A 12,188-nucleotide genomic window follows, 5' to 3' on the forward strand; every position below is an offset into this window, starting at 1 on the left:
ACAAGTAACTTTTCAGCAAGAAATATGAGCTTGTTTTAAGTAAATTATTCCTGATGAAAAAGTTGTAGTTCCATTAAAAGATTATTTCATTTATAACAAGACAGTTCCCCCATGTTATATTGAGAAATTATTGACTCCAAAAAGCTAATTTTGTGTTTTTGCAGTGTACTTTCTGCTATTGAGAAGAGTAAAATATTACATAAGCTAGGTAGCAAAAATCTATGGGGAAATCTTTAGTTAATGGCAATATATATACTGGTATGGTGTCAGGGGGTTTCTACAGCTGAGCTGTATAACAATGAAATGCAAATATGAGGCCTTTCCCCCACAAACGCATACCTGATAATAACTGCATTCAGTTTGGTCTATTTTTTCAACGCTCATGAGGTTTTTGCAAATGATCTATATACATTGTCTTTTCCACACCACAAAAACATCGGACTAAAACGTGATGGGAATCCAGTGGTCCCTTTCTGAAAGTTGAGTTGTGCTTCCTCTAGACACACATAAAGATTTGACACAGTAGCACAAACAGCAGACTGAGCTGAGGATGCAAATGCTTCACGCTAAACGTGACGTTGATGCACGGCTACATGAGATGTGAGGAAACTGGTATGAATTTCAATGCTGTGGCCAGGATAGAGTGCTCACATTCACTCCGTTCACATTCCCTGCACATATGCAGCTTTTTGATGTATTCACTGTTTTGAAAATCAAGAATGGCTCAAAGCACCTGATAAGCATTTCTGGTAATTGTAAAATTAAGTTTAAAGGGTCGTTTTCACCTTGAAAACAGCAAAGTAATTCTAGTTTAGTGTCACAATTTATAGAAAACCATAACTGTTTTGCATTTAAAATTCAAGTGACTTCACCTGGTGACATCTTCATTGCAAAACAAGCAAACCGCTCCACGTTTAATTCACACTGTCCGTTTTCTAAGAATAATTCACACAAGAACAAGGAAAACAAAGGTCAACTGATTGTTTTGAGAAGTGCTTGGGTTGTGGCTAGTCCAGCTTTGGCTGCAAAGAGAAAATGTGAGGTCATGGCTGTTTCTGTCCCACTCCCCATGCTCACAGTGCAACTGGTTTCACTCCATGCCGTTCCGCAGCATCTGATTGGCTGCGATAAGCATGACACTGATGATGAAAGCCATGGCGAAGGCGCAGATCAGGCTCTTCCTGACACATGTCTGCCGATTCTTCTTCTTAGGATGAACTGGAAGGAATGACAAGAATAAGAAAGAAAAACATGAGAATGTTTTGTAATTCCTGGTGATTCATAATTAGACTATTATATAAACCCACCAAACCCCAAATCCTACCAGCGAATCCAATTTTAACAGGGAAATCAGAGAAAATATTAACAGAATAACAGAAATCTATTAAAGTTTCATATTTGCAACACACGAACACATGAACAAAGATAAATGTTAATAGGTTGAAGGAATGGGAGCACACACTCTCAAGAAATCCCTGTTTGAGGCACAGATATATGCAGCAATGTGAACATATAACATGCAAAAATAAGTCAAATTTGTTTTCATGATGCCTAACAGGAAAATCCAGTGGATTAAGAACAAAAACATTTACATTCGTTGGACTTTCCATCTTTTAAAATCACAACCGATGGGAAAAACAAACCAATGCAACTTTTGTAGCTGTCAATTTGTCTTGTGAAGTCCGAGTGTGATTCTACTGTTTCACGGCCAGTTATTAAACTGTTAAATTTCTGCCCAATGCTCCCTCTGTTCAAAAAAAGAGAAGAAGAAGCGGAATTAAAAATAATTTTGTTGTCATCTCATCCTAAACCAGTCTTTCTCAAACTATAGTAGCAATCCTTTGGTAAGCTAACTGTAGCGTCGCGCTTAGAGCTAACGTAACGGAAAATCAACGGTTGTTTACATGCAGTACCTCGCGGGCCACTAGGGGGCGTGAGGTCCACCAGGTACTGCATGTAAACAACCTCTTATTTGCTGTTACGTTAGCTCTAAGCGCGACGCTACAGTTAGCTTATCAAAGGATTGCATTTAAAATTAACAATAGATAAATGGCTTAAGTTTAAGTGGTAAGTGAGAGTTTATTAAATGGTCCTTGGCCCGAAAAAGTTTGAGAAAATGTCCAAAACGTATCTGACCACAGGGATTATTGTAGCGCCTCATTAAACTTTGTTGCATTCTCTATATAATGGCAGACAGAATGAGATTATAAGATTGTCTGTCTCAAATACATCTGTCTTCACATGGATTGTCATTGTAACAAGACTATAAAAATTACAGCAACAGAGAATAGGAAACATTTAACTCAATTCCAGGACTTGAGAATCTGATGGTAACGTTTATGCACTTGTATTTAAAGTTATAAAGGATTCTCCTAATTTGGGCACAGTTGCACAACCATTGAGTTCATAAAATCTTAAATACAGACTTCTGAGACTGTCAACTATAATCATGCTAAAAGACTTTAGAGCTGCCGAAGTAAATTCATTCCTATGCGTCTTCTGTTGAACCAAGATTAAAATTTTAGGTTTTACGATTTCTTCTTTGCTCCCCAGGGATCCACCAGTTCTTTGACTGAAACAAATATAGATGACACAGCAGCTAAGATTTCCTGCTGCCTTGTTTTGCTTCTCATGTCTGTGACCCAGATTATGAGAGCATCATCTCTGATGTAAAAAGAATGGTACATAACAGGCACAGACTGGTTACAAACGTCTACAGCAGCAACAAAAACAAAGAAAGGCAGACGGAGGTGGAAGTTTTGCTCTGCTGCTGTTTGGGCTGAGAGAGCTTTTGTTCTCCCAAGACAGAGCCTCCTGGAGATTAAAAATGAGAGCGTTAGGAAGAGGCAGATGTGTTCTCCAACAGGCCGAAGTAAAAAGCCAAAAGTTTCCTCTCTGTCAGGTCCCATGTCTCAGCCTGTTAGAATCACACACTGCATCAATAAGTCAGCGTCAAAGCTCCGACTGCTGGATCTAAGAGAAACTGTCAAAGGTACAGAGGTCCCACTGGACGGACGGGAAAGAAGCCGGCATGAAAGAGGGAAGAGGAGGATGTGAGATCAGGGTTAATGTGGGGGAAAAAGACGGACGATTTTCTATTTCCTCTTTTCAAAACTCCTAATTTTCCTGTTCCAATAACTCCATGGTACAGCCAGTCCCCTCCTTTACCCCCTTATCGCCTCCTCAACCAACACTTCTGCATTCATTCCTAATTCCTTCTCTTTTGTGAGGAATACCTCAGTCTGCACACCAAGACCAGCAGGATTCAGTCAGTTCTGAAAAGCGCCAGAATTTTATTTTAATTCTCCACTTGCATGCATCTAAAACCTGCAGAGGAGGTTGAGGACCCCTGAACTATTTCTGTATGCAAAAATGACAGAATAATGACAGAAAATTGATTCTTAAAGGATTTTTATTACTTTTCTAAAATTCATATATATACATGTATGCCTCAGGGTTTCCCACAGTGTATTGTAAGCCTGGCGGGATCCCAGGCTTTACTTGTGTCCCCACCAGGCTTAGCATTGTTCATTTATTTTATTTTATATTTTACATTTTTTTAAAGACTTTATAGTTGGTGTTTAGGTATTAATCTTCCAGTCTTCCAATAACACATGACTATCAGGTGATATTTTCAAATTTCCTGACAACTTTAAACATTTTTTAACTCAAAAACATGGCGACTGGCTGGATGACTACTCTAATATGCCGAACAAGGGGCTTAGCAAGTTTTCTGGGGGAAGCACTGTACTCTGCAACCACAGAATTTTACCTTATTTATATGTTTTTTTTTTACCAGAAAATCCATATTTATGCTGTAAAATTCTGGCAACCACAGCTGCGGGTATTTACCGTAAATTAGAGACGTTTGTTGTTTTACAGTGTGGAGGATCATCAATGGAGGTATTTTAAGGAAACATCTCCAACACCTTGCTTCCTCATGTGACACCATGGAAAACAAAATAAATCAACAAAGATAAAAGAAAGATCACTTTGAACCTGAACACATTTGGTTCATATTTGGGTAAAATATCCAGATTCCTAGTATGTGCTACATCCATCTCATCTAACAATTACTGATTTGTTCCCCTTTTTTTTAAATGACTTTATATTCATTCAAGCAGCAGATTGCTGATGTTTTTGATTTTGGAAGTAAAATCAGTAGCAGTGGCTGGATCAGTGTATTTTCTTCTACAAACAGCAACATTAATTTTCAAAATGTTCATGAATGCAAAGTATCGACAGAAGAACACAAATATTTATTTTGATTCTTTAGGTAAAGCACTTTTAGGTCTGTGGTCTCTCTTAGAGGACGAGGACTTACACCCCGTTCCAAATTATTATGCAAGTGATATTTTCTCAGATTTTCTTAAATGGTCAATGCAAATGATGGTCAGTATAATTTTCAAGTCATGAACTATTACAGTATAAATCTAATTTTACTGAACAAAGCTCCCCATGAAAACAGTATTTTTTCAAAAATCAAAAACTCAAAATGCACTTTTCCAAATTATTATGCACAGCAGATTTTCTAAACATTTTGTGGATTATAAAGAACTGCAAACGGTCATTCTTTGAATATGCAGCATTAAGTGGTCACATGTACTAAAATCAAAAGCTATTTCAATCAAAAACTTCTTAACAGACAGAGTTACATGTTAACATGGGACCTTCTTTGATATCACCTGCACAATTCTTGCATCCATTAAACTTTTGAGTTTGTGGAAAGTTTCTGCTTGAAACCTGTGGCCTGCTTAATAATGTGGAACATCCTTCTTAAGTAGATTTCCTTTAATTGAGCTCAGCAGACAAACTAATCAACTCAGCTCTCTGAAATTAATTATAGTGATTCAAAGACCCTGACACACAAAACCATCTATAAATTTAATAGCACAACAAAAATGTAATCTTTATGACACTTAAATCCAATTTGCATAATAATTTTTAACACGGTGTAGAGTCTAGTTTTCTAATTAGCCAACTGGGAAAAGAGCAAAACAATATTTCACTCTATTTTACGATCATATAAATTGATAACAAATGTTTCAGTCCCTTAGTGTTGACCTTGTAAAATAACAGCAATAACAACAGAGCACAATATTTCCCGTGAGAAACTTTTCAAGTCTTCATTAGAGGACCAAAACTTTCCCTGAGAGCAGCTTCCTCACCTCCTTCGTACTCAGGGCAGTTCCCTGAGGTTTCGTTGAGGCTCTCCTCCTCCGTGATGATGATGTTCTCTATGTCCTTCATCGTCAAGTGGTCCCGGAAGGCGTGAAACAGAACCTGCTTGAGCTCATCCAGAGACAGCTGCTGCATGTCAAACTGCAGGGGAACAAAGTGATCAATGCAGAGACACAGAAACATCAGCAAAATTAGAAAATATTGTGTCATGTGAAGGAACACTGGTGCTACTTTTAGTCTAATTCTGTGTGAAATTCTGATTGTATTTAAAGGAAGAAGTTCCTAAATAATGGTCTAAGTTATTTTGATATTTGACATCAACATGCACAACCACACAAGCCCTCTAATAGCTTCAATAATTACAGTAAAAAACAGAGACATGTTTGCATCTCTGTGGTTGTTGTTTGTAGACGTTCAAGATGATTTATGAGGCTGTCACCTGCCTCTCATTTAACATCAGACTCTTATTCCGCCTCCATTGATCCAAAAAATTCACCTGCTTTCCGAAACTCTCAGCAGACTCCACTAATACTCCCGGATACGCGAGCGCACAGCGTCCTGAAACCCACTAGCATGTCTGGAATATTTACATCGCTGGCATTCTGGAATACCATCAGCCGCATGGTTTAGCACAACAGATGGCCTCTCTGAGGCAGGCATGGAGAAAAACGAGCGGAAAGAGGGAGGCTGAGAAAGGGAAAGTATGACGAAGTTCAAGAAAAGCCAGATGAATGAAGTAGTGAGAGGCAGATGGAGAAAACAGAACTGGCAGACAATAGTGGTAGAGATGAGGAAGAGTTGTAACAGGAGAAGATGCTCATTTTAGCAAGGGAATGATAGTCTTGCTCATCTTGTGCTGTAAAAATAAATAGATTTTTTCTTTTAGGAAACCTAACCTCCAAGTTTAATTTATGGTTCTGAATTATTCTTTGTCCCCAAACACAACAGATCACTTGGAGGCTGGACGTTTTCCAAACTGGAGAGAGGATTTGTTCCCAAATCCTTCCTCTGGTGGCTGAATGATATTAAAAAGGACTACATATCCAGAGTGCAAATACATAATAGAAAGGCTGTCTGTGAATGAGAAACGCATTGTGAAGTGCTTGTGGAACCTCGACTAGATTAAAAAAGTATTATATAACTGCACAACATTTGTCTTGGTATTTAATTCTTTCCTGTTTAATAATTTGTGTCTTTGGAAATGTATATTATTCATCATCCTGAGTGCTTTTGTTGGAAACACAATTGACTTTAAAAATGTGCCCAGCTGATAGAAGTTAGGTATTGATTTAACACAATTCAAATCAACCAGGTGAGCATTATTAAAATGTCTATATATTAGCTAAATAGTGATATTTTTCTCAAATCATGATGTTCTTGTAAGCATCACTCTCTGTGCAGAAGTCTTAATTTACAGTTTCTACTGCCTTTTTGAGTGATTTGCACTGTAATTATGGAAACTCCCACACAAACACAGAAATGGGAACAGAAGAAAACAGAAATACTATCAATTTAAAACCCAGGAGGCGTCACTAACAAACAGCAATTTCAATGCAGACTCCAACAATCTAGTGTTCATTCTGAGCCTCTTTCCCATTTCTGAGGTATCTAGCAACAAAAAGCAACACAGACGATGATATTGACTTCAACCATACATGGCAACTTAAAACAGAATTTTTCTTTTAATATACCCTGCAACCTTAAAACAAGTGTAAAAATGTGCAAGAAGAAGCCAGAATAAAAAGGTAAAAACAGGCAAGACAAGGTAATTTTCAGCAACTATGTCTTCATGATTAGCTTGGCCAGAGTTTGATCAGGAATGATTTGCATCCCTTTCAAATCAAAACTACATGAGAACCACATGACTACAGTTTTAAAAACCCAAATGTGCAATTTGACATTTCAGGAAGAGGCAGGTTTTCAGTTTCACTTCGTGTTTTTGACTGATGAAGCCTAGGCGCAAATTCAAACTGGAAGACTCTTTTATCCCCACCGGGACCCGTTAATTGAGGCGACCTGCCCACAATCGTCGACCTATCAACGCCGGACCAAGCCACGTCACGTCCAATCATCGACCAAGTCCCAGCTGATAAGGACCTTCATTCATGGTGTCCTTCGCTCTCCAGCCGAGCTCAACCCACCACCACCCCTTCTCCTCCATTCGCCCGGTCCTGAGGCCCGCACCCTTCTTCAACCTCCACCACCAGTGCCGGGTCCTGGGGGATGGCGTTCCTAACAGCATCGGGGATGCTCATCTGAAGCCTATCGCTAACGCTGCGATAACCGTTATCCCCGAAGACTTTAAATTCTGTTTGTCAATAAACTCTTCTAATTGTCTTCTTATCTCCATCTGAGTCTCTCCAGATTGAATCACAAAACACTTTAAAAAGACAACAACAACAAAAAAACTGCAATGTTAGTAAACATCGTCTGGCATTAGCATTTTTGGGGGTGACAACTAAAGGGTTAAACTCCTGAGAGCTCAAGATTTTTAATTTTTAATCAGATATCCCTAAAGCTGCTCATCTGTGCCGTAGAGTATTTGGAGAGTTGATTTTGTTTTATTTAATTTATTTTTGTTTCTTTTTACGCTGTTAAATTATCAGCAGAGCGACATTAAGTTGATTAATGATAAAATAAATTCTGATTACCAGTTGCAATTGTTTGTGCTTTTTGTCCCTTAATTGAAATGTAATCATTTTTGATTTAAATAGATATTAATGTGAGAAACACAGAGATCTGCTTGCTTCTCTGAATGGATGGTTTAATGTAGAAAAATTCATTCTGCAAACTGATTCTCAGCTAATTAAAACACTTACTTGTTTCTATAGATATATAAATATAATCGTTGTTGCATGAAACAAGAGTTAGTAGCAAAAACAAAACAATGATGTCCTCTGCACTGAAAAAAATGTTTCTTTGGACCAACTTAAAATAATTTGTTACAGCTAATCTTAGCTTTGCTAATTTGATTTCAGAATGATAGCTTAAGTAAAACTACTGAAATTATTTTCATTAGTTCTGATTTTACAGAAGATGCTCAATAGGAAGGAGATCTCTCAGGTTTTCACATTTGTCTTGTACAACTCTCCTGAAGAAGATATTTTACAAAACACGGGACAGGATGCACTCAAAATCTACCCTGAGGTCACAGGAACAGTTAGTGGCAACAACAGTTAGAGGGACTGCTTGATTCCTGCTTTCCTTCTTGTCAGAGCAGTCTCAGCCCAAAACACCAGCAATGAAAAAGAGGAACAAGTCTTTGAACAGCAGCAGCGGGACAGATGACATAACAGCTGAAGACAGAGAGAAAACACACAATGTTCCTGTCTGTCTGCGCTTAGACCCGCTACCTGCAGCTATCCGGCAGAATGTTTTATTTTCCTCCTCTGCTGTCTCTGAAGGACAAACAGAGAGCGACGAACGGGGCAGACAAAATATTGAGTTTTCTTGTCTTTGTCTTTTCTGAATCGTTTCTAGCGGTGTGTTTGTGTGTGCATATGATCGAGCGGCTACCAGGAGCCCAGCAGGGGACTCGGCGACACGCAGAAGGAGTCAAGACACATCAATCAGAGGAACAGGTGTTAACACGGCGCCCTTCCTATCTAATCCTCCCGGCCTTCAAGCAACACAAGCTTGTTTCCTCAGAACCTCCACCTGCTCTGTTTGCTGACCCCGAAAAGCCACCAAGACTGACTGGATGCAGTCACTTTTTGTTTTACTCTGCGCTATTTTCACTAAAGTTTAAATAAAGTTTATGTTGTGTGGTGTCAGCAGGCCACACAGACGCAGTAAAAATCTCAATCTACAGAATAAAATCAGATTTTGTCAACATAACACAACATTCTGAAAATAAAAAGCCCCACTCAGTGTTTGGATGCCACATCAAAAGCATTTCCACACAAAGTGCCGCACTGCAGATCAAAGCATCCACCAAACGGCTGATATTATATAACATGCATGTAATGTTTTTTTTTAATATTCATTAGAAATAGCTTTTCTTATTGCTTCAACAGATTCTTTTCACTCTATCACCCATGTTTTGTTTGTGTTTTTTGACATATTTTTCCATTTTTGTGTCAGAAATTTGCATACCCTGATCATCAGCATGGATTTTTCTGAACCATTTTTCTTCCACAGCTGAATGGTGATACAACAAAGAACTTCAGAAATAATTGGATACACAAGTTTGAAGACATTGTGAACTTTGTCATATCTGCATGAGTCAAACGTGCACATAATGAAACATAAATGGACAAAAAGTGTTCCTAGGAAAGCTGCAGAAATCCTCATTTTTCTGGATGATGGTTTAAAAACAGTTTGTTCTTTGAGAAGTGATTAGAGTCACTACATGAATCCAGGTTTCAGGAACTGAACATACATTTTCTTTAGACTCGAGGTTAAGGCTTTAGGTTACGACCAAAAGTGTTTTCACTGCAAAAACACAAAATCTTACAAAGCAGTTTTAGTTTCTAGTGCAAATATCTTTATCCATTTGAAATAAGACAAAACTAACTTAGAAGTAAGCATTCAGTGAGATAAACACTGCAAAAATACAAAATCTTGCCAGGTGTTTTTGTTTAGTTTCTAGTATAAATATTTTTGTTCACTTGAGATGAGAAAAATAACCTTACAAGTAACATTTCAGCAAGGTATATGAGCTTGTTTTAAGTAAATAATTCCTTAATATTGATGAAACATTACTAGTTCCATTGGCAGATAAATTCTATACTAAGAAATGTTAGGCTTAAAATAAGCTCCTATATCTTGCTGAAAAGTTACTTCTGTGTGGTTTCGTCTTATTTCAAGTGAACTAAGATATTTGTGCTAGAAACAAGACAAAAATAATTGGAAAGACTTTGTGTTTTTGCAGTGTAGGAGTTTGATTTAACTCCTTAATATTGATGAAAAAATACTTGTTTCATTGGCAGAATATTTCACTTATAATATGGAAAAATATCTTATTATAAGTGAATTTATCTTCCAATGGAAATAGTAATTTTTCATTGATATTAAGGAACCATTTACTTAAAACAAACTCTTATATCTTGCTGAAAAGTTGTACTTGTACGTTTGTTTCTCTTAATTCCAATTGAAATGGTTTGAATGTGTATTAATAATCATGAACCTGTTTGACTTTCTTTAATATCTCAGAAAAACATTCATCATACATTCAAACTTGTGTAGCTACTTTTTCTTTATATAAAAAAAAATCACTGAAGCCCTTTGTTGTAAAATAATTTAACCCTGAAAAAAAAAACATACGTTAAAAGCTCAACATTATTAATGTCAGACTGTCTAGACAAGTCATCATTCAAGAAGCTGCAACCTTGACTTAACTTTGGAAATGTTTTCTAAATTCAGTTGTGTTCATAAGGTGCCAGTTCCATCTCGGAGCACGCTACATAAAGAAACCATTTCATTTATTGGCTCAAGTAACTTTAATCAATAGTCTGGCTGGCGGGAAGGCACTTGCCCATTCTGAATCAGATTTGACAAACTGCCAACCAAAACAACCGTGAACAGTCAGGACCAGAGGACCGGACTGCTGGGATGAACTGGGATGTTTTGCACTGAGCTTCTATGAATCAGGCTTGATTCAACGTTTACGTCGGGATCAGGAAAACTTAGAGGGAAAGTTTTCTGTGCAGTTTAGCCCCTCAAAGTGCAATTTTCTGCAATAGTGTGTGAAAAGAGGGCACAGAGGGCCAGAAGGAGAGGGTGAATGAGCGGTTATTAGTGAAAAAATAAAAGCACTCTTAATTTGTTTACATATGGAGTCGGTGAGGAGGCGAAAGACTTTTTAATTTCAGCACATATCCAGGTCTGAGGGTCTGATTTTCTGATGCTAAACCAAAATTTCACTCTGGGCGCCAAATTGATTAAAACGGACTTTGTTTACTCTTCAGCTTCCAGATTTATAATGTTGCGAAAGAGCCAAAAGTCTTGAGGGGGGTTTAGCAATGGAGACCAGGAAATTTTAGCAAAAAGAAAAAGTTTCTTTTAATCACGAGCCAGAATATAGATCCCACTGGAAAGCTTTGGAGGAAGTTAAAATGCGCCTTTGACAAAAAGGAAAACTTTTAAAAAGAGGGATAAATGGAGAGAGCCAGCACAAGACGCTAAAAGAAAACAACTGATTACAACACAAAGGTGCTGTAATTAGATATGAATTTGAAACTTATTGCTCTATAAGATCTGCATTCCTCCAAAGCCATTTAAAATGAATTCATAGTCCACTGGTCGCTTCCTATAAAAAGCAAAATATGAATTTATTTGACCTAAAAGTGCTAAAACTTTACTGGCAGAATGTCTTTCTCAATACATTTCAAAGTTTCTCCTTCATGAATGATCTTGTTTTGCTAATTTGAAATAATCCATAACAAATTAACATTGAAAGTTGATTGTGTTAAACTGAATGTGAATTTTTCTTTTCCATCTTAAAATCTGGGATGGAAACAATAAATGTCGCAAATACAAAAGACCACTGCACTGACCCAAACTGAAAACCTCCTGATTATTCCACCAAATATTGATTTCTGAGCTCTTCCTGAATTAAAACATTAATATTGTTGTTTCTAAATGTATATGAACTTGTTTTCTTTGCTTTATTTGAGGTCTGAAAGCACTGCATTTTTTTCGTTATTTTGTCCATTTCTCATTTTCTGCAAATATAAGCTAAATTTTTGCTTGTAATTTCGGAGACATGTCAGTAGTTCATAGAATAAAAGAACAATGTTCATTTTACTCAAATATTTACCTAGAAAGCATAAAATCAGAGAAACTGATGATTTTAAGTGGTCTTTTCTATACAGAGCTGTATTTTAGTCACCAAACCACAAAATGATCGCAGAAATTTTCATGGGTTTGGATATATGATGCATATGTCAAAACTTATTTATCTCAAGTCACATAATAAACAAATTGACAACAAATAGCAGGTGTGTGTCAGCTGCTCAGCCAGCAGACATGTTGTGCTCATCCAGGTAGCATTGCAAGATGGTACC

At 37.3% G+C, this 12,188-nt stretch overlaps 1 protein-coding gene across 2 annotated transcripts in view; it reads right to left on the minus strand.

Annotated features, from left to right (window-relative positions):
- Positions 1–24: 24 nt before the first annotated feature.
- caln2 (calneuron 2) overlaps positions 25–12,188 on the minus strand; it is a 38,756-nt gene continuing 26,592 nt past the window's right edge. For both annotated transcript variants that reach the window (XM_028032621.1, XM_028032622.1), the window contains exons 5-6: positions 5,169–5,322; positions 25–1,218 (exon numbers count right to left, since the gene is read on the minus strand). In XM_028032621.1, the coding sequence (XP_027888422.1) occupies positions 1,091–1,218; positions 5,169–5,322 (282 nt within the window). In that variant the 3' untranslated portion in view covers positions 25–1,090. The remainder of the gene's footprint in view (positions 1,219–5,168; positions 5,323–12,188) is intronic.

This window comes from Xiphophorus couchianus, chromosome 11 (assembly GCF_001444195.1).
Source record: "Xiphophorus couchianus chromosome 11, X_couchianus-1.0, whole genome shotgun sequence".
In the NCBI taxonomy this organism is placed as follows: domain Eukaryota; kingdom Metazoa; phylum Chordata; class Actinopteri; order Cyprinodontiformes; family Poeciliidae; genus Xiphophorus; species Xiphophorus couchianus.